This window comes from Dermacentor variabilis, unplaced genomic scaffold (genome assembly GCF_050947875.1).
Source record: "Dermacentor variabilis isolate Ectoservices unplaced genomic scaffold, ASM5094787v1 scaffold_12, whole genome shotgun sequence".
NCBI classification, from domain to species: domain Eukaryota; kingdom Metazoa; phylum Arthropoda; class Arachnida; order Ixodida; family Ixodidae; genus Dermacentor; species Dermacentor variabilis.
In genome coordinates, this window is record NW_027460280.1 from 62,090,870 (window position 1) to 62,116,427 (window position 25,558).

Here is a 25,558-nt window from a genome sequence, read left to right on the forward strand (position 1 = left end):
TCACACTTGGTGCCCGTCCAATGCAGCCTTGAACTACTATGTATTAACCTGTCCCTTAAATTTGGTAACACCTTGCTTATCGCCTGCTACCGTCCGCCAGATTTAGATTGCTCTTTTGTTGATGAGCTGTATTCTGTCCTTTACCACCTCCAAACCCGCTTTCCGCAAGCGAACTTGGTCCTATGCGGAGACTTTAATTATCCGGATATAGACTGGGAACTGTTGTCAGCATCTTCTCGTCAGTCGAAGAAATTTATTGACTTAATTCTCACCTTTAATCGGTTCCAGTCTGTTAGAATCCCAACCCGTGGTACCAACATCCTTGATCTAGTATTTGTCTCAAAGCCTGAGTTATGTCAGTCTCTCTCGTGTACTAGTAGTGGCCTTAGTGATCACAAACTACTATTTTTTAATTTGGCTATTCCCATTCCCACCCGCAAGCCATTTTTAAAATATATTCGCGACTATAACAAAGCCGACTATGTGCAAATTAACCTTGAACTGGAGGCATTTCTTTATCACTTTAGTAAAACTGCTCACAACCGAACCGTTAATAGTAACTGGTTACTTTACAAGCAAAAAATACTTTCGTTCATGGAAACATATGTCGCGCTGATCTGTATTCGCGGAGATGCTGATAAGCACTGGTTTTCTAACGGCCTTCGACGGTTGTTAAGGGAAAAAAAAATGACTTTTCCGAGCTGCCAAAAATTCTGCCTCTGCTTCAAAATGGGACAAGTACTTTGAATGCCTCCGGGGTTATACAAATCTTTTGAGGCATTCCAAAAAGAAATTTTTCCATAAAGACTTGCAAAACATCATTCGGAATAACCCTAAAAAAGTTCTGGAATATCCTGTTGCCAAACCGAAACTCGCCTCAAAATATAATCTTGCACGACCAAGATGGCTCGCACGTCGCCGCAGATGTCATGAACACTTACTTTTCTTCAGTTTTTACTCGGGAACCAGTGCTAAACGTACCCAGCTATCCCAGTCATAATTTCAGCCAGATTCCTCCAATTTCCATTTCAGTCGAAGGCATAGCTAAACTCATTGATAACTTGAAGCCATCAAGTGCTCCCGGGCCGGATGACATAACTACCAAGATACTAAAAGGTACAAGAGATATTTCATGCCAGATATTACAAATAATTTTTAGTCAATCACTTTCAAGTTCAGCAATTTCAAATGACTAGACATTAAGCAAGGTTGTCCCGGTTTTCAAGGCTGGTGACCGCTCTGATCCATCAAACTATCGACCAATTTCATTAACATGTATTACTTGTAAAATGCTGGAACACATCATATACCCTTCAGGCGCAAATAAAATCTTTGCATTAAAGAAAATATATGAGCATCATTTTGTGCTCTTTACGCTTCAAATGACGAGTCTTTAAGAAACTACAACAAAAATTTTATTCTTTGATTGTATTTTGCGCTGTCCCCGTTCGGGGACAGGGCGCCTCAATACAGAAAAAATAAAGCACAGCAATAACAGAACGTGCAGTAGTGTTCTTAGCAAGATATTTGGAACAGAATGTGATTAATGGATTATGATTTGATTGGTAAATATAAAGCAAAGCCTACTTGGCGTGAAAAAGGTAAAAACAATTGTTGTGTGCTGACACGCACAAAAACGCGTGGCATTTTCGACAGCGAACCCGGCACTTCGCTTTGCATCCCTCACGGCGACAGCGTTGCGAGTTCGGTGTGCTGACATACTCCGGCCAGTGATTGTAGCCATCATACCTGATGGTTACGGTCGGTAGCAAATGCGGTATTGCCTTCTTCGCAACAGGCTCAGGGTATTCACTGCTTGGCCGACCACGCTTTTTTGGAGGAGCTCTGCTGCATGCGATTAGGCTGTTAGCAATGTCTGTTTGGAAGGCCATCATGTCCAAAGTACTTTTCTGTGCAAGGTTCTCGGCACTTGCGTCTCTCAGGTATTCTATCCAGCTGTTGCACAACGCAAAAGACACAAAGTGAGACATGACCCTCACTGGCCACTTTCTGGTTCTTGCCGTAAGGGGGTACAGCGACATTAAAAAGTCGAGTTTATCGACCCCTCCAATGTACAAGTTGTACTTTAAGATCACTTCTGGGCAGTCAATTTCAATATGCTGCTTTGTTGCCTCGCTCCATCGTTTCACTTTTCCAACATTACCAATTCCAATTTGTGTGGATGCCATATTTACGATTCCGTTATCTTGCCATCTCACAATAGCAATGTCTCCTTTCGTGGAAACCTTCTCATCCATGCTTCCCCGACCTTCTTTCTTCAGTTCTTTGTCACTTTTTAAGCAACACTTGAGCAGGCGGTTGGCTCGTATCGTACCACTGGCAAGAATGTCCATTTCCTTCAGCTGCAGGATGAGTGGCACTGAGGTGAAATAGTTGTCCATGAAGCACTTCAGGTTCTTTTCTTTAGGCATTTCCTCGACAAGACGCATGACAACTGACCCGCCAAGTCCGAGATGTGCATGTTGCGCACTGACTCCTGTTCCCTTACCCTGGTACAGCTCAAGGTCATGAGCTAAGCCATCGGCGCTGCAGCGGAGGAACACCTTCACCCCTTCTGGATTTGGCTTTCCCTTCACAAACTGTTTTGCAGGGACACGGCCTGTGAAAGGAATCATTTGCTCATCTATACTATTGTGCTCCAGGGGTTCCAGCTGCAAGCATCGTGACCTGACGGCTTCTATGACAGGGCGCACTTTCCAGAACTTGTCCTGGCTGGCTGGGTCACGAGGAGCGTTTGAGTCCGTAATGTGCAGTGCGGCTCTAATTCTAAAAAATCGCTTTGCTGTCATAGATTCCGCTATTGCTGGAATTCTTGTCGAGGCTTGCCAATACATGCGAATTCTCAGGAATTTTAGAATTCCCATGAGCATGAGAATTCCACAAAAAACTTTGATTTCTTCTGCAGAAGTTCCTAGCACATTTCCATCTGTCTGGAGCACGTACATGTTAGTGAATGATGCTAGATCACTAAAAAGTGCGGGTGGAAAATACCGAGTGAAGTATGCCATGGGCTCTTCAGGTACTGATCCACCTTGAGGCTTGTAGGTGCAATCGGTGTTCTTAGGCTGAAAAGCTTGGGCCACCCAATTCAACGCATTCATCTTCTTCGATGATGCATCTGGCACTTGCTTGTCCTGCGTGCAAGGTGCTCCAGGCGATGCTCCTGCACGCTGCACAGTGCTATCTGTAGCAGAAGTCTGAAAAGAAGCAAAAAATTATTTCTAAGCCTGGGATCACAAAACATGCACCATTACCGTATGCCGTGTCTCTTGCTCGGTCTGCTCGTCATCAGAGAGATCTGCGTCAGAAATATCGCCGTTTTGAATTCTTCGAAATATTTTTTCAGCTGTGTCGTCATCCAGCTTCTTTCTTTCTAAACCATGCTTGGAAATCCCTGGAAAAATGAGAGGTTTTCTTCGTGTCAATGAGGGAGCGACGCCGCGCACTGAGAGAAGGAGCGTGTGGCAAAGGCGGGTTTGAGGCGCCATGTCCCCGGGGGAGGACGCCAATATTCGAAAGCACGTGCAAGGCTGAATATGTTAACGATAAGAATGACAACGGTTATATCGCATTCATGGGACCTTACTATAATAAATAAATGTCAATGCGTCACTCAGCGTACACTCTTAACAGTGAAAAATGATAGAAAACAAGAAGCACTTACGGTTCGCTCCGTAGAAGTTAGTCGCATCCATTTTCCCGCGCTTCTCCGGCAACATTTTGTTCACTCGGCATGGGATGGCGCCACTTGTCTATTAAAGTGACTCGGGGGGGCGTGTTCCGGCGCATTCACGACGTTTTTCTTTGCACTTTTACGCGACTGGGCGCCACCTGGTGCACCACCTGGCTGATGAATCTAAACATATCCAAATGCAAGAGCATGCAAGTATCTCGAAAGCTTTCCACCTTTAACTGTTCATACTCATTAAACTCCACTGCCATATCACGTGTTGAATCGTACCGATACTTAGGTGTTGTTATCACCGACAAACTCAACTAGTCTGAACACTTCACAAAATTAGTGGCAGTGACATCCAAAACACTTGGTTTCATTAAGCGTGCCCTTTCTTTATCCCCTAGTTATATCAGAAAACTCGCCTATGAGGCGTACGTTAGGCCGAAACTTGAATATGCCAGCGCAATATGAAGTCGTCACCAGCAATACCTAATTGAATCACTTGAAAGCATTCAGAATCGGGCGGCTCGCTTCATCGTTTCCGAATATAATAGACGGGTTAGCATTAGTGCCATTAAATCATCCATTAATCTTGAATCGTTAGCTCATCGAAGGAAGATTTCACGGCTATGCCTGTTTCAAAATCTATGCTATAATTGCCCTGACCTGAGAACCTCCCTTTTAGTGCCACCTGTACGGACATCACGCCGTCTTTTCAATTCTATGAGTGTACAACGCATAACTGGTTCGACAAACACATTTAATAAGTCTTTCTTACCATTGGCGATTGAAGAATGGAACTCGATTCCAGAACCATTAGTCAATGAACGTGACAACTCAAAATTCAGGCAGCTAATATCGGCTCACTTTGCCAAATAATCTCGTAATCGGTAAACATTTTCTGCTTTTCTCATATATCCAACGCGTATTTCACTTTGTGGCTCTTCCCTAAGATGGGACATAACATATATGTCACATTTTCTGCTTTGACTTGTGTGTATGTATATGTGTATTGAATTGTATTTTTGTATTGAATTGAATGTTGTATTGAATTGAATTTTATATTGAATTGTATTGTAAGCTTTTTATTCAATTGCAAACATATGCGGAGATCAACTGCATGGGTGTTATTTTCATCTTTTTTTTTTTCTCCGTCTTTGCCTTCAACCACGGTTCCATAACAATGTATAATGTTACTTTGCCTGTCTGCCTTTTTATTTCGCTTTATAATTATATGACCATGTGAATACTTCTCTTGTTAACCCCCCCCCCTTATGTAATGTCCAATCCAGGGCCCTTAAGGGATAATAAATGATGATGATGATGATTTATCCACATAAAGCTAGCTCTGCTATATTTGTTGGCACTTTCAATTAATATTAAGACTATGTGGTTCATAGATATATATTTGACACTGTGTCAAAATTCTTATCACTGCACTATTACTTTTTCGGATGCGACAAGATCTGCACCAATAATGCAAATAGCTGTTCCACCATCGTACTATACATCTTCTGGCGGTCCTTGCTGCTGGGTGTATTGAGATAAGGACAGTTGGAGGGGGTTCCCAACTATTCTTTAGAGCGCAGCTTTTAAGTGCTTATTAGTATAAAATATAAAGACACCAAATAAAAGGACACACACAAGAGAAGAGACCGAGACAGGGCGCCCGTTTCTGCGTTGAGCGTCGGTGTCCCTCGGACTCTCTCAGCATGCCCGAGTGAATGAGCACAGGAAGGATGACAGAGCAAACACAATGAAAGACGTCAGTAGCAAAGGGAGTATGAGGAGGAAAGCGGAGGAGGAGGGTATGGCAAAAGCGTGAGAAGAAAAGCATAGTGCTGCACAAAACGGGTGGAGATGATGGCTACGAGATGGTGCCAGAGTAGCGAGTGTCTTCCGTTCACTGATAGCACCACTGATACCAAATATAGGAATAAAGCGCTGCATGAGTGGTGGTCTGTCTGCGGCGACTGCTGTGAATCACGCCCATGCATCACCCACACACTGCCTCTCGGGATCTCTCGATTAGCAAGGCAGTTAAACCGCAGTTCGCTCCGTTTGCAGTGTGCTGCATGAGACAGATATATTGTGAAATGAATACACGTATAGAGCTGAGCTCAACTTTCACATTAGGGAGTATCGTAATAGTCTGTGAACTTTTTTAATTTCAGTTAAATCTTTATGACATAGCAAAATCTCTCCACACATCGAATTGCACATATCTTTTGTTTTGCCTTGAAGTCTTAGGTGAGACAAAGTCTAGCCACACAACTGTGCTACACAGTTGTACATTGTTCCAATTTTGAGTCTAAAAAATATTTTCTCTTCTTTCATACTTCATATGCCTACTTAAAACAAAATTGTTAATGAAAATAAAATGCACTCAATTGTCTGCACAAGCCCACTGTGCAAACAAAAAAAAAGACAAACTTGGCTTTTGAATGAGAGGCTAAATATGAGCCTTTATGTTTTACAATTTTTTTATTTTCTTACTTCCATGAGTTTCTTTCAAAATGTTTTTTTAACATACCTTGCTGCATGCTAAACATTTAGCATAGTGTATTTTTTTGCCCTTATGTACCAGGTTCTTAATTTTGGCGGCAAAATTAGAAAAATCGCAAAGTATAAGAAATGTGACAGTTTTTGCATGCGAAAAAAGAAAAGCAACAATCATCTCAATTTGGATCAAGTTGCCCCAGGACTACCTCTGCTATAGACAAAGACTTGTGCTTACAAAAAAAAGCTCAGCTCCAATGTGTGGAGGGATTTCACTATGTCTAGGTGTAAGTTTGTTGAAATAAAAAAATAGTCGGGATCCCCCTCGATTGTCCTTACTTGAACGCACCCAGCAGCTCTTACAGCTCCGTGTACTTAGCACCGCCACCAATAAGAAGCACTAGCATTTCTGCAACTATATTGTTTCGTTTTTTTTTCTTTTGTGCTGGCTAACACAATTTCCATATAATATACTGTTATCATACTATACTCAAACACTGGTGCCCTTCATCAAAGTGTTTGGCTGTTTGTCCCATTGGACGTTGCTTTTTGCTTCAAGGATGGGAGGCTGCCATAAATAATGTGGAGTGCACCAGTGGTGCCAATCCATACGAGCATTTATTGTAAAACAGTTAAGCCATTCGGGATGAATAAATTAGAAACATGAAAGATAAGAATTCAACGGGACACACTGAATCCTTCGTTATACAGGTAATTCTGTCAAAAGGGCAATTTCATTTACTAGAAGTATTTGACTGTAGTTGCTAGTGCACTGTGTGTTTGTGTGGGAATGGGCAAGCGTAGTGTGCCTCAGCTAGCAACAGCTTGTACACCTGGCCACAAGATTATACGGACCACAGAATCTGAGGAAAAGCTTAATATCTTTGCAGCCTCACAATGGAGCCTGGTGTTCGTATTTCCAGCCGCTGCTAGTATATGCAAGCAACATATTGATGCACTGTTTTATTGGCTACTTTTACAGGCTGCTCCAAGTTTTACGAGATCCCTTAGTCCGTAAAATTTTGTGGCCGGGTGTACATGTGCAATGATAATGCAAACCTTGAGATGTACAGTGGATATTGTGATGGTGTTTATCATCCACTAGCTTGAAACGGAGGAGGTGCGTAAGTTATCTAGGGTTCCGACTGCACATGAAAGGCAATCTCCGATTTGTAGTAATGCACACAAAAGTGTCTGTGTGCGTCAAACTGAGGGCAGTCACACAGCAGGTGGCCAAGGTGTCTGCGCAACCGCAGACACCTTGACCACTTGCTGTGTGACTACCCTCAGTTTGGTGCACAGAGGAGACAATGCAGGCGACACTGTGAGCCATTCTGAGCAGGGCAGAGTAGGCTTTCGTAAATGCAACTCCAAGCCACAGGACAGTTGCGAGGTGGCCAGAAATGGGCTGGTAGTCTCCCAAAAGTACAGTGCAGTGAAAAATGATTTCTGCAGTTTGGAAGTACATAAACACTTCCATCATTCTGACAAAATTTACGCAGTTGGAGGTGCGAGAGCTTGAGAAAAACAGAATTTTGGAAAGCAGAAGAACCTTATTTTTTCTTCTCTGAGCATAGAAGGCAAGCAAACGCAAGTCTACAATTGCTCAGTATAATGAGGCACATTATGGTTTATGATGCAAAACTGTTGTGGTGTCACTTTGCGAATATAAATTTTCATGATATGCACTTCATTCTATTTAACATTTACGATGCCAAGTAGTGTGCATGATCTCCATAGTTTATTCCTCTGAGCAGTAAGCTCAACATGCATCACATGTTATGTTACATGTTAAATAAAGTAACAGAAGTTGGTAAGGTACTAGCAATGCTATGATTGACTCATAATCTGCAAAACCTGGCTTCTACAGCCAAATAGCATGCCTTGATGCAACATGTAAAACAGAATTAGCCCATGCAGTGCGATTGTGCACAGCAGCAATGATTTTGGCAGATATGTGCCCCAATCTTCAATAGTTCTGTGTTTCTTTATCTTGGTGGCAGAAAAAAACATGCTATAGTTTCATTTTAGCTTTCCTCTCTATGGTACCAAGCAGGCCTGAAGAGCTAGAAAAAAAATCTCATCAGTGGCTGTTTCCTTTATTTGACAGAGGCTTACTGCTATCATATCACTTTTGTGAGTTCCTCATTGAGCTTGGGTTGGCTTTTGATTTTGTTCTATCGAGGAGAGGCTTCATAAGGAAAAGGTGGCAGCACAAAGAAAGGACACGGACGGAGACAAGACGACAAGCACAAGTGCTGAACTTCCAACAGCTTTTATTGTGAATGAGTCGTGAATATACATGCTCTCCAAGCCAGGGGTTATCATCTGCGCATGCGTAAATATGCCAGCTCTTTGTCTGAAAGCATGATGGACACATCCCTCCCCGAGTCTAGAAATCCATTCAGATTCTGTGATTTCTCATGTCACATGCGTTTCACTCTTCATGATAATGGAGGCATTTACAAGGCCCGGCGAGCAGTCCTTACAAGTCAGACAATGACTTGCCAGAAAACCTTCGAAATCTTTTCCTTCACGTGCATTTTTTTACATTGTTTACGTGCTCCCTTAACCTTACATTAACACATCTCCCAGTTTGGCCAGCATGCACTTTTCTGTACCTTAAAGGAATTTCATATACTACACCTTTTTCACATTCAACAAAAGGCCGCCTGTGCTTTATGCTGCAGTCACGTTGCTGGGTTGGCGCTGGGTCAGTCAACCTACAAAGCTTTGACACCTTATGGGGGGCAGAGAACACGACTTTCGCATCGTAATGCTGGGCCACGTTTTGCAGATTGTGTGATAGCATATAAACATAAGATATTACAGCTACCTTCTGCCTACACTGTGCACGGGCTTCACACATTTGTGGCTTTGTGTGCGTCTTTTTGAGAAGGCCCTCTGTAATCGAAATGAGGAGGTGCTGAGGATACCCGGTGCTCGGCAGTCTTTCATCTTGATAGTTGAATGTGTCTGAGATACAGTGCAGGCAATATTTGCCGAGAGCATTCTTTAGGCAAAATGTGGCAATAGCTCATTTAATGAGCTTAGTGGGGGCAGGCTTGAAAGGCAGAAGTGGTTTGTTGCTGCACGGTTCATAGCACCAGCAGACATCAACACCTTTAAACTGAAAAATCTAATTTGACCATTGACCAGGAGTTCGTGCATTAGGTCAAGCAGGTTCATTGCATCTTTGAATGTAGCCAACACCATTCTGCTTTCACATTCAATGGCCTGCGCTTCACAATTTGAAAACAACCAAAAATCGACAAAGCGGAACGCTTTAACAACATTCTTGTCCCTGAGTGATGATTGGCAGTTGTCTATTGTCAATGATATTTTGGTTGTATTAAATTGGTGGTTTTTGTTTTTGAAAGGTGGCCCAGCATTACGACATGAAAGTCATGTTCTCTGCCCCCTACAAGCTGTCAAAGCTTTGCAGGTTGACCGACCTGGCATCAACCCAGCAACATGACTGCAGCATAAAGCACAGGCAGCCTTTTATTGAATGCACAAAAGGCGTTGTGTAGTGTAGCACCCGACCTTGTAAACACCTCCATTATCAAGAAGCGAAAAATGCGTGTGACACGGGAAATAGTTCTTCAATGGCAGATTCTCCAGCTGCATAACTTGGACAAGCTCCTGGAGCAAGATTTTGACAGTGATGCCACCGATCATTTCGCTGATTCACTGGACAGCATGTTAGGCCGACACTTTCGACATATTGCAACACACAACAACTGCAGGGCAGAATTGAATATAGCACTGTCTGGTCCTTTGCCATTATTCAAACAGTATGTCTGTATTCATTCATACATTTGACTTCTGTCTCACCATGGCAAATTCACAAAGTGAAAATGACTCTGTAACACAGACTAATCCAAACTGACTCTGTACACAGGCTCCCAGACCGATCCCCAAAACTTGAAGGGACACTAAAGAGAAAAATGATTTCACCCGTATTAGTAAATTGCCCTTCAAAAAGGCCATGATTAACACAAAAAGAGGCTCAGTAAGCCAGAAAAAGGCACAAAAATGAAAGAATAGTGCCGACACTGCCTCGAAGCTCCTGCACTAGCTTGCTATGGTGTCTAGATTTTGACGGCATCTATTAGGGCCTAGTTAATTGTTTATCACTAAAAATGGACTCTTTATATATTCATTTGGTACATACTGCAGACCACATTGTGGTCCTTGCAGGACGGGCAACATTGAATACAAGACACAGACACGATACGTTTGTATACATTCATAATATATATATATTGCTCATAGAAACACTTCGTGAAAAGATCAAAACACAATACCTTAATCCATGGTGTAAACAGAACGATGTAAAAAAAAAGGCAAGGGAATTGCACACCGAAGGCAAGGGAGTTTGAGAGTCAAGGACTTGCCTTGCTCATTCAACAGCAAGTTCACTACATTGTATTGTAAAGAAACCAAAGACGAAACATAGCAAGTTTAGAAAAATTTTGCTAAGGAAACATGGCCCAAATAATAAAAAATATTTTGAATTTTGTGAAGTCGCACTGGTGTACCGGCGCTGGGATTTTAGCACGATAACTCACATTCATTTTCTCTCCTAATAATCGACTGCTTATACCAAAATTAACTAAAACATAAATAAAAGCAGTCCCAGCGATCCCAGGTGCTGTCGCACATTGCCTTATGCCAGGAGATTTCAAAGACTACATTATCAGTCTAAACTGAGTTAGTGTCCTTTTAAGTGCTGCATGTGCAAGCAGCGTGCCAGCCTTCCCTGCACAGAAGAGCAGCTTTTGTGATCAGGCATGATAATTAAGAAAGCCAATGAGAACCTTTGAGAGCGCTTTCTCTCATAGACCCTTTTCGGCACTTGATTTTATTTCACTATATTCTGGTATTTTAAGATATCTTTCCTATATTCTGTTCTCGGAGGAAATGTTTTTTTCATTATTTTTTCTTGTTAATTTTATTCTTAAGGGAATGCTGACATGACTTTTTTACTTTTATTTTGCCCCTTTAAATGAAGGCTCTGGACCTCAAAACCCTAGAAAAGATACTGCCAAGCCTCTAAGCACCCTAAGTAATTTACTACAATAGCGTTTCTATTCCCAGGAGGTGTACATGTCATGATGCAGAAGGTGGTCGCATAGGACCATGTGGTCTTGTGAGAATAGAACGTTGTAATGTTTTGGCACCTGCTCTAGCTCACTCGCTCATCTGCTGTGCTTCCACATCTAGCCTTGCAACAAGTTGCAGCGTAGCAGTTGATCGTGCGAGCCAGGGCAAGTACAAAACATTGCATGTTTCACTCTAACATGACCACCTTCTACATCATAATGTCACGACACATACACCTCATGAGAAAATAAACCAACTGGTTCGTAGAAAAGCTATTGTAGTAAATTATATAGGGTGCTCTCAGGCTTGGCAGTATTCTTTTTAAGGTTTCGAGGTCCGGGGCCTTCATTTGACTCAGTGAATGAAACATAAAAGATGTTACAGAAGTACTCCTTTAACATAATTGAATTGAAATTAATTTAATATTAATGCAGTCTGCAAAGCTGATTCTTGGCCCCCTTTGAAAAAAAGAATAAATATGATTCAAAAATTATGCAGGTCCCACGCACTGTGGGAGGCAATGTAAGCAAAGCTTTCTGTGTTGTTTGCTTTGATTAACTATAATGAGCAGTGATGTTGACGGCGAATGTTTAATTTCTTCTGCTTACACCACTGCTTTTTTTCTGCATAGTACACAGAAAACACAGGAGGAGGTCTTTGCTTGAGGCATTGTTGTGCGCCATACTTCATAAGCTCTGAGAAGGTTGAGCATATTCATTGCCTCACATGGCACATCATATCATGGCAGAAGTATTAAACTTTAATTGAATTCTGGGCTATACGTGTCAAAACCACAATTGGATTATGAGGCATGCCGTAGTGGCGGACTCCGGATTAATTTTGACACCCTGGTGTTCTTTAACGTATCCCTAAACCTAAGTGCACAAGCACTTTTTATTTCGCCCCAGTCATAATGCGACTGCTTCAGTCAGGAACAAACCCACGACCTTGAGCAATACCATAGCTACAAAGCTACTGCAGCGGGCACAGTGTGTTAATTTGATGTGTGACCACTTCTGTAGTGTCACCTGTACCTTACCATGTGCTTTGATGTGGTTCTGCTTCTGCACACCCTGTGTAAGTGGTCTGCTTGACAAATTTGCATGGTGTTTATTTTTCAGAAATATCAAAAACGTACCATACCGTGCCTTGAACTTATCCTGTTTACCTGCAACCAGTGTCGTGTCTATAGCAGTAGCGTTTCCTTGCCTTCTCGCGTCACCTTTTCCCTATTCCCCCTCTGTATGGGAACTGTGAGCAAAGAGTGGCAAGGCTGTTATTCACTCGTTTCGCGACTGCATTGGTTCTACCCACCCATTCTCTGCCCCCTCTCTACCATTCTGTCTAGCATCCCTCTGGACTTGCACATTAGTAGAAGGTAAGCGCTGCAATTTCTGCAATGCTTTTGCGGAGAGTCACGGATAATTACAGCTGTCAAGAGGCTAATGTGGCAATGCCCAGGGACCTCTAGAGGGTATTGTGCACATTCAACGTGGTGTAGCGGTTCAAACGAGTTTCTCGCATAGCCTTTCCTCTTTGCCATGCTCCTCTCATGTTTTCACACGCTCTGAACCACCCCCTGACGCTGCTGTGCCAGACAGCAGCAGCAGCTGTGGGAAAGTCGAAGGAAGAGGCAAAGAAAGCTTCACTTTAAAAACCACCATTGGGAGTGTATTTCTAGGATAGCATTGCATGTGATCTTGGGAGGCTAAGGATGGTGAAGTCCATTATTTTCTGCTGCTTTAATCTGAGAAAGCAATGGAATTTGGCCCTTTCGCAGTGTTCAAATCTTATATTGAGCTCTGTACAAGCAACAATACACTAAAGAGAGAAACTGAACAGAGACTATCATTAAATTTATCTCGAGTGGTTTAAGGTACCCAGCAGGGAGCGTCGATGATGTCTTGCGTCGCTGGCATTTCTCACACGCAGCTACGTATCTTCGAACAGAGCGAGCTAGCCCTGGCCCAAAAGAAGCGTCGGCGGATCCGGTCATAAGTACGTGACACACCCAGGTGACCACCGGCAGTGGGGAGGTGGTGAAGTTCGTGGAGAACAGCCGAGCGAAGGTGTTTAGGGATCACAAGGAGTAATGCAGGGCCGTCGGGGTGAATTTTGTGGCCGTAGAGTACGCCATCTTGAAGTGTGAATAAGTAAAGGGAACTGTCGGCAAGTGCCGATTCCAGGCGGTCAATGATGACACACAAGGACAGGTCACGGCGCTGCTCGTTGGCGACATGGAGCAGTGGAAAAACAGAGAACACACAGGCGTCTGTGTCAGTATCAGACGTAGAGGTTGCATCTTCGACTGGGTAGTGAGAGAGGCAATCTGCGTCCTGGTGTTGGCGTCCCGACTTGTAAGTCACTGTGTATGGATATTCTTGTACTTGGAGGGCCCAACGACCGAGCTGGCCGGTAGGATCCTTGAGCAACGAAAGCCAACAGAGCGCATGATCGTCTGTGATTACTGAGAAGGGCTTGCCATGTAAATATGGGTGGAACTTTGAAACAGCCCAGACGAGAGCAATACATTTGCGCTCAGTAATCGAATAATTGCGCTCTGCAGTTGTCAGGAGCCGGCTAGCATAGGGTATAACGCGGTCTGAAAGAAGAACAGAGTCCCACAAAACTACGGACGTCTTTGACAGACTGAGGTACAGGAAAAGCCGTTGCTGCTCGAACCTTCTCTGGATCAGTTTGTACGCTGGAAACATCGACGAGATGGCCTAGCACTGCAATCTGTCTGCGCTTTAAGTGACACTTCGATGAGTTTAATTGGAGCCTAGCCTTGCGAAAGATGTCTAGGATAGCTGCAACACGCTCAAGGTGCGTCTCAAATGTAGGAGAAAACACAAGGACGTCGTCGAGGTAACAAAGGCAAGTTGACCATTTGAAACCTTGAAGCAGAGAGTCCATCATCCGTTCAAACGTGGCGGGGGCATTGCATAAACCGAACGGCATAAACTTGAATTGGTAGAGGCCATCTGGAATGATGATAGAGGTCTTTTCTTGGTCTTGCTCATCGATGGAAATCTTCCAATAACCAGATTGAAGGTCAATGGACGAAAAGTATTTGGCACCGTGAAGACAGTCAAGAGCGTCGTCGATTCGTGGTAAAGGGTAAACATCCTTTTTAGTGATTCGGTTTAGGTGGCGGTAATCAATGCAGAAACGCCACGTGCCATTTTTCTTTTTGATGAGCATGACCGGCGACGCCCAAAGACTCGACGAGGGCTCAACAATGCCTCTGGCGAGCTCTTGTTTACTTCCTACTGAATAACTTGCCGCTCTGCCGTGGACATGCAATACGGTCGGCGGTGAATGGGACCAGCATCACCAGTGCGTCTTCACCAGTGCATCACCAGGGACGTCTGACCACTTGGTCAGACGTCCCTTGCACTGACCACTTGCCTCGCACCTCGACCTCGCCGACCTCGTCACTCGACCTCGCACCTGACCAAGCAGTGCGGCTGCTTGGTCATCTCACGTGGTCATCTGTCACTAACCGGAGCGTGGCCACCGCTATGCCTTTAGGTAATACTTGCTTCATCAAGCCAAAATTGGTAAGGGGGAGACACATGCGATTAGTGGCAAGGGTTACGACAGTGTAGCACAGAGATGTCGCACGCCAGAACGACATCACAAATAGGTGCGACAACATAGTCGCCATCAGGCACGGTTGCCGTTGAGTCCAATTCGACAAACGTTAGGGCTTTTGAAGGTAAGCGAACAAATGCTGTAGTGCAGAGGGTGTTCAGTTGTTCGGGGCGAACGTCTGAAAGAAGAGGAAGCTCGAGGCACAGCGTACCTGTGGAACAGTCGAGGAGGGCAGAATGCGCCGTCAGAAAGTCAAGCCCGAAGATTAGGTCATGAGGGCAACTGGTCAGCACGGTGGACAGGACTGGAACTTGGTGGCCAGCAATTCCTATGCGAGCTGTGCACATACCACTGATGGCAACAGTGGCGCCATTGGCAACGCGTACAGCTCGAGTGATGGCAGGCGTAAGAACTTTTTTGAGGCGACGACATAGGTTAGCGCTCATTATGGACACTTCGGCTCAAGTATCAATTAATGCCATCAACGAAACACCATCTACGTCTACTTCAATTAGGTTTGTGTTGGTGAGGAGCGTCAACAGAGGATTTGGACAGAACGAAGGTGATGCAGCACTACCTCCAAGAACTGCATGGCCTAGTTTTCCGTCTGTGGGTTTGGCGAGGTTGAGGCGACGGCGATCGCACGAAGGAGCGGCTGTCTTGGGCATCAAAAGTAGGGTACAGACGGTGAGGTGAATAACGGCGAGTGTCAGCGTAAGGGCGAGGAGCAGGGAATGAGCTCCAGTAGAGCGGCATCCAGGTGGTGCGGCAGTGGCGGGCTTCATGACCAACGCGGTGGCAGCAGAAACAGATCGGTTTGTAGTCGGGGGTTTTCCATTCAGCAGAATTGCGTGGTCTGGGAGCGAAATAATGGTCATTACAGGTTGTGGACATGGGAATGGGTGCCGAATCAGGTCGGGAGACAGAGCAGGCATTAGGGATGCCAAGGTTTGCAATTTCTTGCCGCACAACTGCTTTAATAATGGAAATAGTGGGGGCCGCTTGGTCGAAGGTTCCATCAAGGGGTCATGGATGAAGGGCGGCCGGACTTGCCGCTTCAATCTCACGTTGAACGATACGTGTGACATTCTTTTGAAATGGTCGTGCGGCAGTAAGAGTGGAACAAGAGGACGTGGCAGGGGTGTTTGGGAGTCGGGAAAACTGTGGGACAATGCGGTGGCATTCTTTGACGATGGCGTCGACGGTAGAAACGTCGTTATAGACCAGCAAATTGAAGTCATCGTCCGCGTTGCCTTTTAGGATATGGCCCACCTTGTCAACCTCGGTCATGTGCTCGTCGACTTTCCGGCAAAGCGTGAGCACTTCCTGTATGTAGGAGACGTACAATTCGGTCGACGACTGGACACGGGTGGCAAGCTCCTTTCATGCTGCCTGTTGGCGACCTGACGGGTTGCCAAATAGGTCCTGAAGCCTTTCTTTGAAAATGCCCCAGCTGGAGAGCTCGACCTCGTGGGTGTGAAAATAGACACGCTGTGTCCCGTCCAGATAAAAAATCACATTGGCAAGCATGATGGTAGGGTCCCAGTGGTGGCTTTGGCTAACCCGCTCACACATGCTGAGCCAGTCGTCGACGTCAACACCATTTTGGGCGTAGAATGTCCCAGGATCACGGAGACTAGGAATCGTAACGTACATTGTGGTTGGCGCCGCAGGTGTAGGTGACGACGGAATGGTTCAATCGGAAGCCATGGCTGAGAAGACGACGGTGCGGCCGCTTTGGAGCTCCGTGGTGAGAACATTGAACGTTCCACCTCCACCACAATGTTACGTGAAGGATGAGTCAGTAAGACGAGCAACTATATACAGTTTATATTTACAAAATTGGTTGCAGCGCTGACCCGTTAGATTCACCGCGCGAGCCCAGTTCGTTCTTCCTTCTCTTTTCTTGGGTGATGGCGCCCATGTGCCTCGTTCAAACAATCGAATTCCACACGCGTGTAGCAATATTATGTCCTTCGGCATTCTTCAGGCTTCTCAAAATAAGGAGCACTAGTCAAACATTCCGTTTGCCCTGACTGCAGGTTGCTTGGCCATAGCAGCCGTGAAGGCTGCATGAGCAGGTTGTGCAAGATCACTGTAGCTGGTATTTTAGGGAAGGATAAGCGATAGTTAAGCGCAGTGCCAGAGAGATATAGAAACAATATATAGTCAAATACCTGTATAACAAAGGATTGATTGCGTCCCGGTTGAATTCCTATCTTTCTTATATATTGTGAACGCCTCTACAACGAATTTGCTTGTATAAGGAAAGAAATTAGGCATCCCTTACGGCTGATTTTCTGCTTTACAATGAACGCCACATTTAGGTGGCGGCACTGCCCTCCGTAGACGTTGCCAAGCTGCTCTGCAAAAGCACTAACGGCTGGAGGAGCATGCGGATGTCAGAAGTAGTACAGCTGCACAGTTCCAGGAATTTCTCAACTCGTACAATGTTTTCAAAACCATCTAGGGTGTAAATGACGCAATTGTCAATGAAGGCTAGCATGCCAAAGGTCCTTTATACAAACCAATAATTATGACAGCAAGGGAGGCAATAACAGCATTAGATGATCTGCAGCTTTACTTTGCGCAGCTTCTGCATTTTGCCGCTGAGCATGCTTTGAACCTTGCTGTAGTAACGTTTGCCTGAAGTCTCAATTCCATCAGACAAAGTGTGCACAAGAAATTTAGCCATTTCTTTCACTAAGATGTGTGTGTGTGTGTGTGTGTGTGTGTGTGTGTGTGTTTTTTTGAACATGGTTAGCCTGCTCTATTGCGACTTGTACAGAGCATGACCTTTAAACAGAAGTCGCCTGTACAACAAAGAATTGTGGGTGTCCCAAGCATTTTGTTATAAAGGTGTTTGACTGTATTCAGTAACGCATTGCTTGTTTCAGTAGACATCGTGAACTGTGTGACAATCGCCGATGGATCTACCATGTAAAATCCACAGGAGGCATGCTATAATTGCCAAATTGAAGGCAGCCATCGTACAAAGCATGGTCACATGCTAGAAATCCTGTGCACAGTACCACTTTCGAGAAATACTCAAAATGTGTGGCAAAAAAAAAAAAATTCCTGCAGTGCAAGAAAAAGCCACTTACTTCATATCGACATGGAACTTTTTTGCTGGAGAGCATTCCTGACATAGAAGTCAGCAATGGAAAGTGAAAAGTGGTTACTTCTCATTGAATGTTTTTAAAGCAGAATTTACTGCTTGGCTTGCGGCATGTGAATAATCAGTGGTTGACCTGTAAACTACCTCGGTGGCAGAGTGGCTTAATTGTCACACTGGGTTGACACTGACAAGATGGCAAATACAAGCCCATTTGTCTGTGTGTGTGTGTGAAGGGGGGGGGGGTGGGAGGGGGAGACCTGAAAGAACCATTCCAATTTCTTTCAGTTATGCTGAACATGGCACATTGGTGCTCTGTCATTTGTTACTGTGTTGCCTCTTTAAACTGTTGCAGCTAAGTTAACCCATATATCTCACCAATTCCTATCTGTCCCTCTTTTGCAGGGCTAATTCAAGTGTTTTAGCACGTCGCCGCAGAAACCAGAAAAAGGCAGCAAACAAAAAGAAAGCTGCTGCTCGACGTGCACTGAATCGTTGCGACTCAACTGACACATCGGGTGTAAGCAGTGGCAGCGAAGCCAGTCTCGAAGATGTCTCACAGAGTTGCCAATCACACCCCTCTAAGTAAATCACAAAGTAGGGGCTGTAAAGTCTGTAAAGTTTGTAGGAATTGTTCTCATATTGAGTGTGGGCTAACAGTCATTCAAAATAGTGTTATGCACACTGTTATGACATTTAGTTCTTGAGCATTATGCGAGAGATTTCATTCAACACCCCAGTGTTTACAAATCCTAGCTAGTTGAGACTCATGTTGGTTGAAACGCTAGGGCAATAACCCAGTGTTTTAGTGGCTTTTTGTGTGCCCTTACAGCATGACACAACTTACTCGCCTGAGGGCTAATAAAATTTCATTTTCTTGATAGGTTTGCAGTAGAACTGCATGCACCTTTACATTTTTTCTTGAATTGCCAGCCTAGGCAGGAATTTACATTTGTAGGAAGTATTCCTTTTTTGCTTGCTCAAGTGTATTTGCTGGCATCACAGAGGCATTTATATAAGGAACCAGCAGATTTTTCTTCTCTTAATTTAGGGATTTTGAAGGGGGTTCATTAGTAGTTTATATAATTTTGTTTATGCTTTCCTGTGCCTTTTGCAGGAAAAAGAAAGACCGCAAAATATGTTTAGTATTTGTATAATTTCTTTACACAGACACAATTCTTGCATTAAGAAGTGAATTTTCCTCTGGTGCTTTAGGGCATTGCCACCTGTTTCCTTCATGTTGTACATGTCATTTGGGTCTATTTACACATTGCATCTATACATTTGAGCATTTTTCAGCATAGTTCATCTGTGCTTGGCACATTCTGTTGCTCATTTTTGATGCTATATAATTTTGCTTTTTGCCTGTCCCTGTGATTTTTCTCTAGCACACACTTTTTAGTGCATCAGTCCTGTTTTGCAAGTGGTATTAAATGAATATTTCCTTTCCTTCTTGAGAAAGTTACAAAGTAGTTTTTTTCCTCTATGGTCATTTCAAAGCTTGAGGCACTAGGTAGGTGTTGAATTGTTGTCCATGTCAGTTCCCTGTGATACATTATACATAGTACAAACATGGTGAGCTCTTTCTGCCTGATGGTGTCTTCCCATTCTATTGCTGCACAAATGAAATTTCACTGCCCAGTTGTTACAAACCTTACACAAAGTTGGATACATCAGTGTCTGCTTATAAAGCCAGCCATTGAAAGAATATTTTGTCAAAGCTGTTGCCATGATCGTTTGTCGAGTGTGTGCATAAGTATGCATGCGCTGACTTCAATAGTCAACTGTATAATATAAATCTCTGCATCACTGCTTAAACTGTGTTGAAAGGATTGTAAATGCTTTATTGCGGTGCAGTTGTGGCTTTGAGAAATATATGTTTGTCTTTATGCTGTTGTCCGTGTGTATTGAATTGCAGCCATGATGGAAAAAAACATGGCATCTGTTATACTCAGTTTCATACATAGCAGGTAACTCTATGCAGGCTAAGGAGACTTCTCTCACTGCTTGCATTCGCAACGCAAAAATAGTGTGTCACATACAGGTATATGTGTCATGTAAATCAATGTAACATTGTTTCACACTTTTATGGCACAAAATATATGACATGTTAATTAGTACTTGAAAAGCATCGCAGATCTGAAGCTATTTACCCCCAAATGAGCAGGGTGGTACATTTCTGCGACTAGCAGCTACAGTGCAGTATGTCGCATACTGGAAACACAAAGCAGCACAAATGATGCATAATTTGACGCAGCCTTACACCCGGAAATTGTAGTTGAAATATATTAAGTAGTTATTTCTTAGAAAGCGTAGCAAATCTAAAACGCCTGTACACTGAAAAACATTTAGCGAGGCTTCTATGACCGCACCACTTGCATAGCTTCCACAGTTTTCCATTGTTATGAAACTACAGTATACACATCAGACTGCGTGTCATTTTAGTGGACATAACTTTTTTGCATCGTTGTAGGCTGGAACAAGAAGTACAGCAACGTATATACTGTTTTTGTCGGCGCTCGTAGCGAATTTCATGTTGTGATGCAAGCTAATGTAATCCCCTCATTATGGCTTTGTGGCGTGTGGACTCCTAAACCACACAGGTTTCAAAGCATAGTGTTGCAATGGTCTCAACCCAGTGATACAGCGTGAAGCCTCAATTCCTTGAGAGCACAATAAATAATCGCATCTCTTTGTAATGCAACCAGCTTGAAACATGTACCAAGTGCAGTACGCTGTCCTTAGAAACTGAGTGACTCGTAAAGAATCCAAGTGGACTCAACTCCAATTGACATCAAAGTAATGCTGTAAAACGAAGTGTTACGTAGATGTCACTATGTTGGTGGTGTTACTACGCACTGACCGAAGTTGGCATCAAAGAAGTTTGTTGAGGCACACATTGAGGGGAACATGCCCAGGAGCACGTACCCAGTGGTTGTAGTGGCATATATTTTTAGACTGCACAATCTTGAGGATCAGCTCACGAAAACTGTCAGGTACCAGATAAAGACAAAAACTGGGTTGACTCGGACAAGAATGCTTCGCATTAAAACCGAGGTGGCCATCGATCTCGTGGTATCACACACTGATGCATGCACTTACGTTATGTACAGTCAACAGCAAAAGTTTACGGGATGCAGTTTCCCCTTCAAATGTAAGTTCTTGCACTGCAAGGCATGACACTTCGTATTTGATGAATCACTGTGTAGGTAGCAAAGGCTACTACATGCTGTAACATTTAATTCGAGGCTGTGTGACCACGCTTCACTTCGAATTCAGCTTCTTGGAAGATCCTGCGTCCCATAAACTTTTGCAGTTGACTGTACATACTGCCATAAGTGCTCAACCTATCCGGATAAAGCGGGTAATGAAGTGAGTAAAACCCCCTGCATTTGCAAGGAAGTAACAGCAGGCGAAGGTTTCTTTTCATGTAGAATGGGGCAAAGTGCATAATAAACAAATTTGGTCTGCTTTTGGCAACACAGTCATTATGTGGCCTTCGAGAACGAAGCAGGAAGAGTGGCGCCAGTGGCATAGCCAAGAAATGTTTGCATGGAGATGAGCCGCATGGAGTTGGTGACAGTACTCGGTGAGAAAGAGGGAGCGCATGTGGGGAGGGCAGCGAAAGCATGCGAGAGACTGCGGCAGCCACGTATTCGTTCATCAAACGCCAAACTTTTCATTTCGAAATATTTTTGTGGCTGTAATGTCTTTTGTAGACTGGTACACAGCTGTCTTTTTTTTTTTTTCTTTAAATCAAACACAGTGCTTTAGGGCCCTACTAAGAACCATTTAGGCCATCAGCGTGCAAGGAAAGCGAAAAGGAAATTATCCATTTGTAACAAACTTTTAGTTCTGTTTGCCTTTCTTCGTGTGGTTGTGTTTATTGCAAAGAAATGTGTGTGCCATTGGGTGTGCGTACTTAAAACATGCAGCGTCTTGCGACTGAGCCCTTCCAGGATCAAATTTCTCGGTCGCGAGTGGCTGCTTTGCGAAATCTGCGGATAATTGCGAATCGCTGTTGAAAAATTTAGTCCCGATCGAGCTCGATCGCGATTGAAATGCAGCGCGTGACACTTCTATTACTTAACGCCATTGCATGCGTGCTTTTGAGAAATAAGACCGATCTCCGTGATCTCAACCGATGAGCCGCGATGTCAGTGGCCGCGGGTGCAACGCGTGCGCAGTGTATTTGTAAGCTCGGCCGGTCCAGAAGCCAGTGCACTGATTCATTATATCAGATATGGCAACGAAGTTTATTTGTCTTGCTAACGGACTGAAGCTTGGCAGCCAAAACGTGGATTACTACATAAGCACCTACTACTTGTCCGTAGGTCGGCAATCCAGCCGGATTTTCCGGTCATAACACAGTGTCGCCAGCATATAATCAGGCATAGCGTTGCTCGAGCGCCAATGCTAAACAAGAATATGAAGGAAAAAAATAAGTACATAAGCAGAACAAAAAGTATAGTTTAAGAAAAAAAAATCAAATGTTATCGTGTTCATTCCAGGGCCTGATGCGTTCCTGCTTGTTTAAACAAACGATTTACGACGCATTCTGTAATATAGTAAGACAGAATATGGCCACATACTGCAGGTTTTTATTCTGCAGTGCTACAGCACGGTCGCTGGACCGTGCGATGGCCGTGGCTACAGTCAGCGTAGCACAGCTGGTTAGCGTGTGCTAGCCAACGTTTTTAGATCTAAAAACGTTGGTGCTAGCAGGCCCCGCACACTCTCAAGTTCAACAAATGGCCACAGAGGGCGAAAAATCAATCGAGGCGCGTTTCAGCGTAAGCGCGCAAGTGGAGCTACTGTAATTTGGTCGAATACTTTAATTTGTGCTTTCTCTGCTAGGGGCGCTGAACATGCTGAATTTTTTAATTTACACAAACCATTGACATGAACAATCGAGGTGTCTAAGGATGCTTTTTTACCTCAGGAAAATAGGCAGTTAATTTTTTTTAAATTTTATTGTTGAAACTGCTTTTTAGTCATAGCGTCAAGATTTTTGTGCTTGATTAACCACCGACAGCCGACAGCCTATTGGTATCGATGTGTTTCCTGGCCGTTGGCGTTCGAATACTACGGCGGTAAAACATTTTCGAAAGCATGCTGGTTTTGTCTGCGAGTCATTACATAGACTTGCTGTAAAAAGGTCTACTCTTGGCAAAGAATAGTGCCTCATTTTGTTTAGGCGTTACCATAATGAATGCGGCGGAGGTTGAGGGAGTACGCTTGAAGGTACGTTTTTATGCCGTTGATCTCCATAACACCGTAAGTACGCAAACCGATGTCACAGAACACCCTATGCATCATCGTGTGTTCTCCGTCATCGCTTGTTTGCTGTACGCCTACTAATTCTTCATTTCTTCTTCAAGTGTTGTATCCTCCTTTCGTCCTTGTTCTCTTGTGCTTCACTTAGAGTATGTCGTTCCGTCAGCTGTAATGCGCATTTGCAAGACCAATACGTTTGATAAGACGCAGTGGTTATCATAATTTCACTACACATGTATTAAGCTGGCACATATGGTTCAGATACAGATACCTGTATGCAGACTTGCACGACGTCGATGCGGAGATGAGGATAATTATGACGCCCGTAAAGAAGAGGCAGCTGACGGCCGTAAGCTGTTGCGTTCTTTCCGCCAAACTACCCGGCCTGGTAGTGCTGTAAAGATGCTGTATAAAAGTGGCACGCGGTGACAGGGAAATTATTATACTTAGCAGCCGACCGTACGTTTTGTAGCTTAGGTCTTCTTTCTTGTGCGTTTGTGCTACCCTTATTAATGATCCATTTCTTGACTATGTTCATGACTATGTAACCGCGTTTGAGTGGATGCGTAGGCGTGTGCTTTTTGTTGTACTTGTAAGATGCAAATAAAATATTTTCAGGCTTACTCAATCTTTGGTGTCGTGTGCGTTTATTCCAGTCGAGGCCATCGTGCCATCTGGAAACCGCATTCTGTCAGTAGCCCTACACGAAATGCAACAGCTGGAGCGCGGCGGCACAACTGGGGGTGCCCCGAGTTGTGCCGCCGAAAAACGAAAAACCGCTCGGGATGCCCTTAAAAGTCAGTTCAGAGTGTGCCTTAACTCGATATGACCCAGCGCTACATGTATTCTGCTGCGCCTCGATCGTGCTCCCGCCAGTTTGGTTGCTGTGTGGCAAACGTAGCGCCTACATAAATATGTAGGCGCTACGTTTGCCACACAGCAACTGGCGGGAGCACGATCGAGGCGCAGCCACAGAACACCTATACAAACTTAGCGCAGCAGCCAGAAACCCAGTAAAGCCACAGAACACCTGGTAAACTGTGCAAAACCCCGTTTCCGTTTCCTGTTGTACAGCGCCACCCGTGGTCGCATACTTTAGTTTACGACGCCACCGCTACGCTTATTTCCGTAGCACTGTGGAAGGTACAGTTTCCCTTCTCTAAGTTTGTATGGGTGTTCTGTGGTGCTAGTTTCTGCGTTTGTGCTATGTTAAAATCATCGAAAAAGGATTCTGTACTTACCGATGTTCTGGTCTTGATAAAGTTTCGCAAAAAGATCGCACTTGAAGATCTATGTCGTTCAATGTAACAATTTGCACAGTTACGTCTTTGGTTTTTTACGGAAGAAATGCAAACTTTGCATTTGTTTATGGGGATGCAAGCTTCTGCAAAGGCGGCGCTAGCATAAATTTGTTTCGCCACCTGTCAGCAGCTGTAGAAAGCAGTCGTTCAGGGATGGTTTCCGCGTGTTGCGCGCACCTCTGGTCATAGAGTTTCCTACCCTCTGGTAGCCTCTGGAACATGAGGCGACCTCCATGCCCTGAACGGCTGCTTTCCGCCACTGCCGACAGCCGGCGAGACAAGTTTATGCTAGCGCGTCTTTGCAGAAGCTTGCATTTCCATAAACGAAAGCAACTTTGCATTTTTCCCATTAATTACCAGACAATGGACTGTTACAAGGGTTACATTTAAGGGCGTAGGCTCTAAAATGCGATCTTTCTGCGTAATATGATCAGCAGCGGTCAGCGGTACTTTTTTTTTTCTTAAAAAAATGTAGGCAAAACATGCACGCATTTCCGTTTTAGTTCCTACATGTGACAATGTCATGGTTGTATGCTTTTATGAGAAAGCATGCTTTGGAGAAAGGTTTATACAAACACAAACAAGAAGGTAGCCCTTCCTATACTTCTTGGATGAGACCAAGGAGGTTAACAAAAAACTGCTGGCCTGATGGCCTGCCAAGAACTTCGCAGTGCTTTTCGCAGAATTTTCCAGCAGTTTTTTATTGCTTAACGGATGTACAAGTTCTATATGTAACACTGTGGGCTATGAGGCGAGCCATATTGGAGGTCTCCGGATCGCAGATATCCGATTACTGAAGAATTTTTCCGTTTTGTCAGCATGAATATGCAGCTGCCGCAAAATAGAAAAAAAATTTGCGCAATATAATTAGCGTTTATTCATTTTATTTAATGTAGTGTAGAAATTAATCAAGAAATTGATCAATTGAGCTGTCAGAACAAAATCCAATTAAAAACTGAAAAT

General features: G+C 44.0%; 1 protein-coding gene and 1 long non-coding RNA gene across 3 annotated transcripts in view; one reads left to right on the forward strand and one right to left on the reverse strand.

The window, feature by feature from the left end:
* LOC142566063 (uncharacterized) overlaps window positions 1-19,906 on the forward strand; it is a 38,613-nt gene extending 18,707 nt beyond the window's left edge. The window contains exon 5 of the mRNA XM_075676798.1: window positions 18,423-19,906. Coding sequence (XP_075532913.1) covers window positions 18,423-18,606 — 184 coding nt within the window. The 3' untranslated portion in view covers window positions 18,607-19,906. The remainder of the gene's footprint in view (window positions 1-18,422) is intronic.
* Window positions 2,786-24,794, reverse strand: LOC142566064 (uncharacterized). 2 transcript variants are annotated; one of them, XR_012824959.1, is made up of 4 exons: window positions 24,536-24,794; window positions 3,686-3,877; window positions 3,276-3,415; window positions 2,786-3,218 (listed from the first exon to the last, which is right to left on the reverse strand). It is a non-coding gene; the product is annotated as an uncharacterized LOC142566064 (long non-coding RNA). The 2 variants fall into 2 exon arrangements; XR_012824960.1 differs by lacking the exon at window positions 3,686-3,877.
* Between the last annotated feature and the right edge of the window lie 764 nt (window positions 24,795-25,558).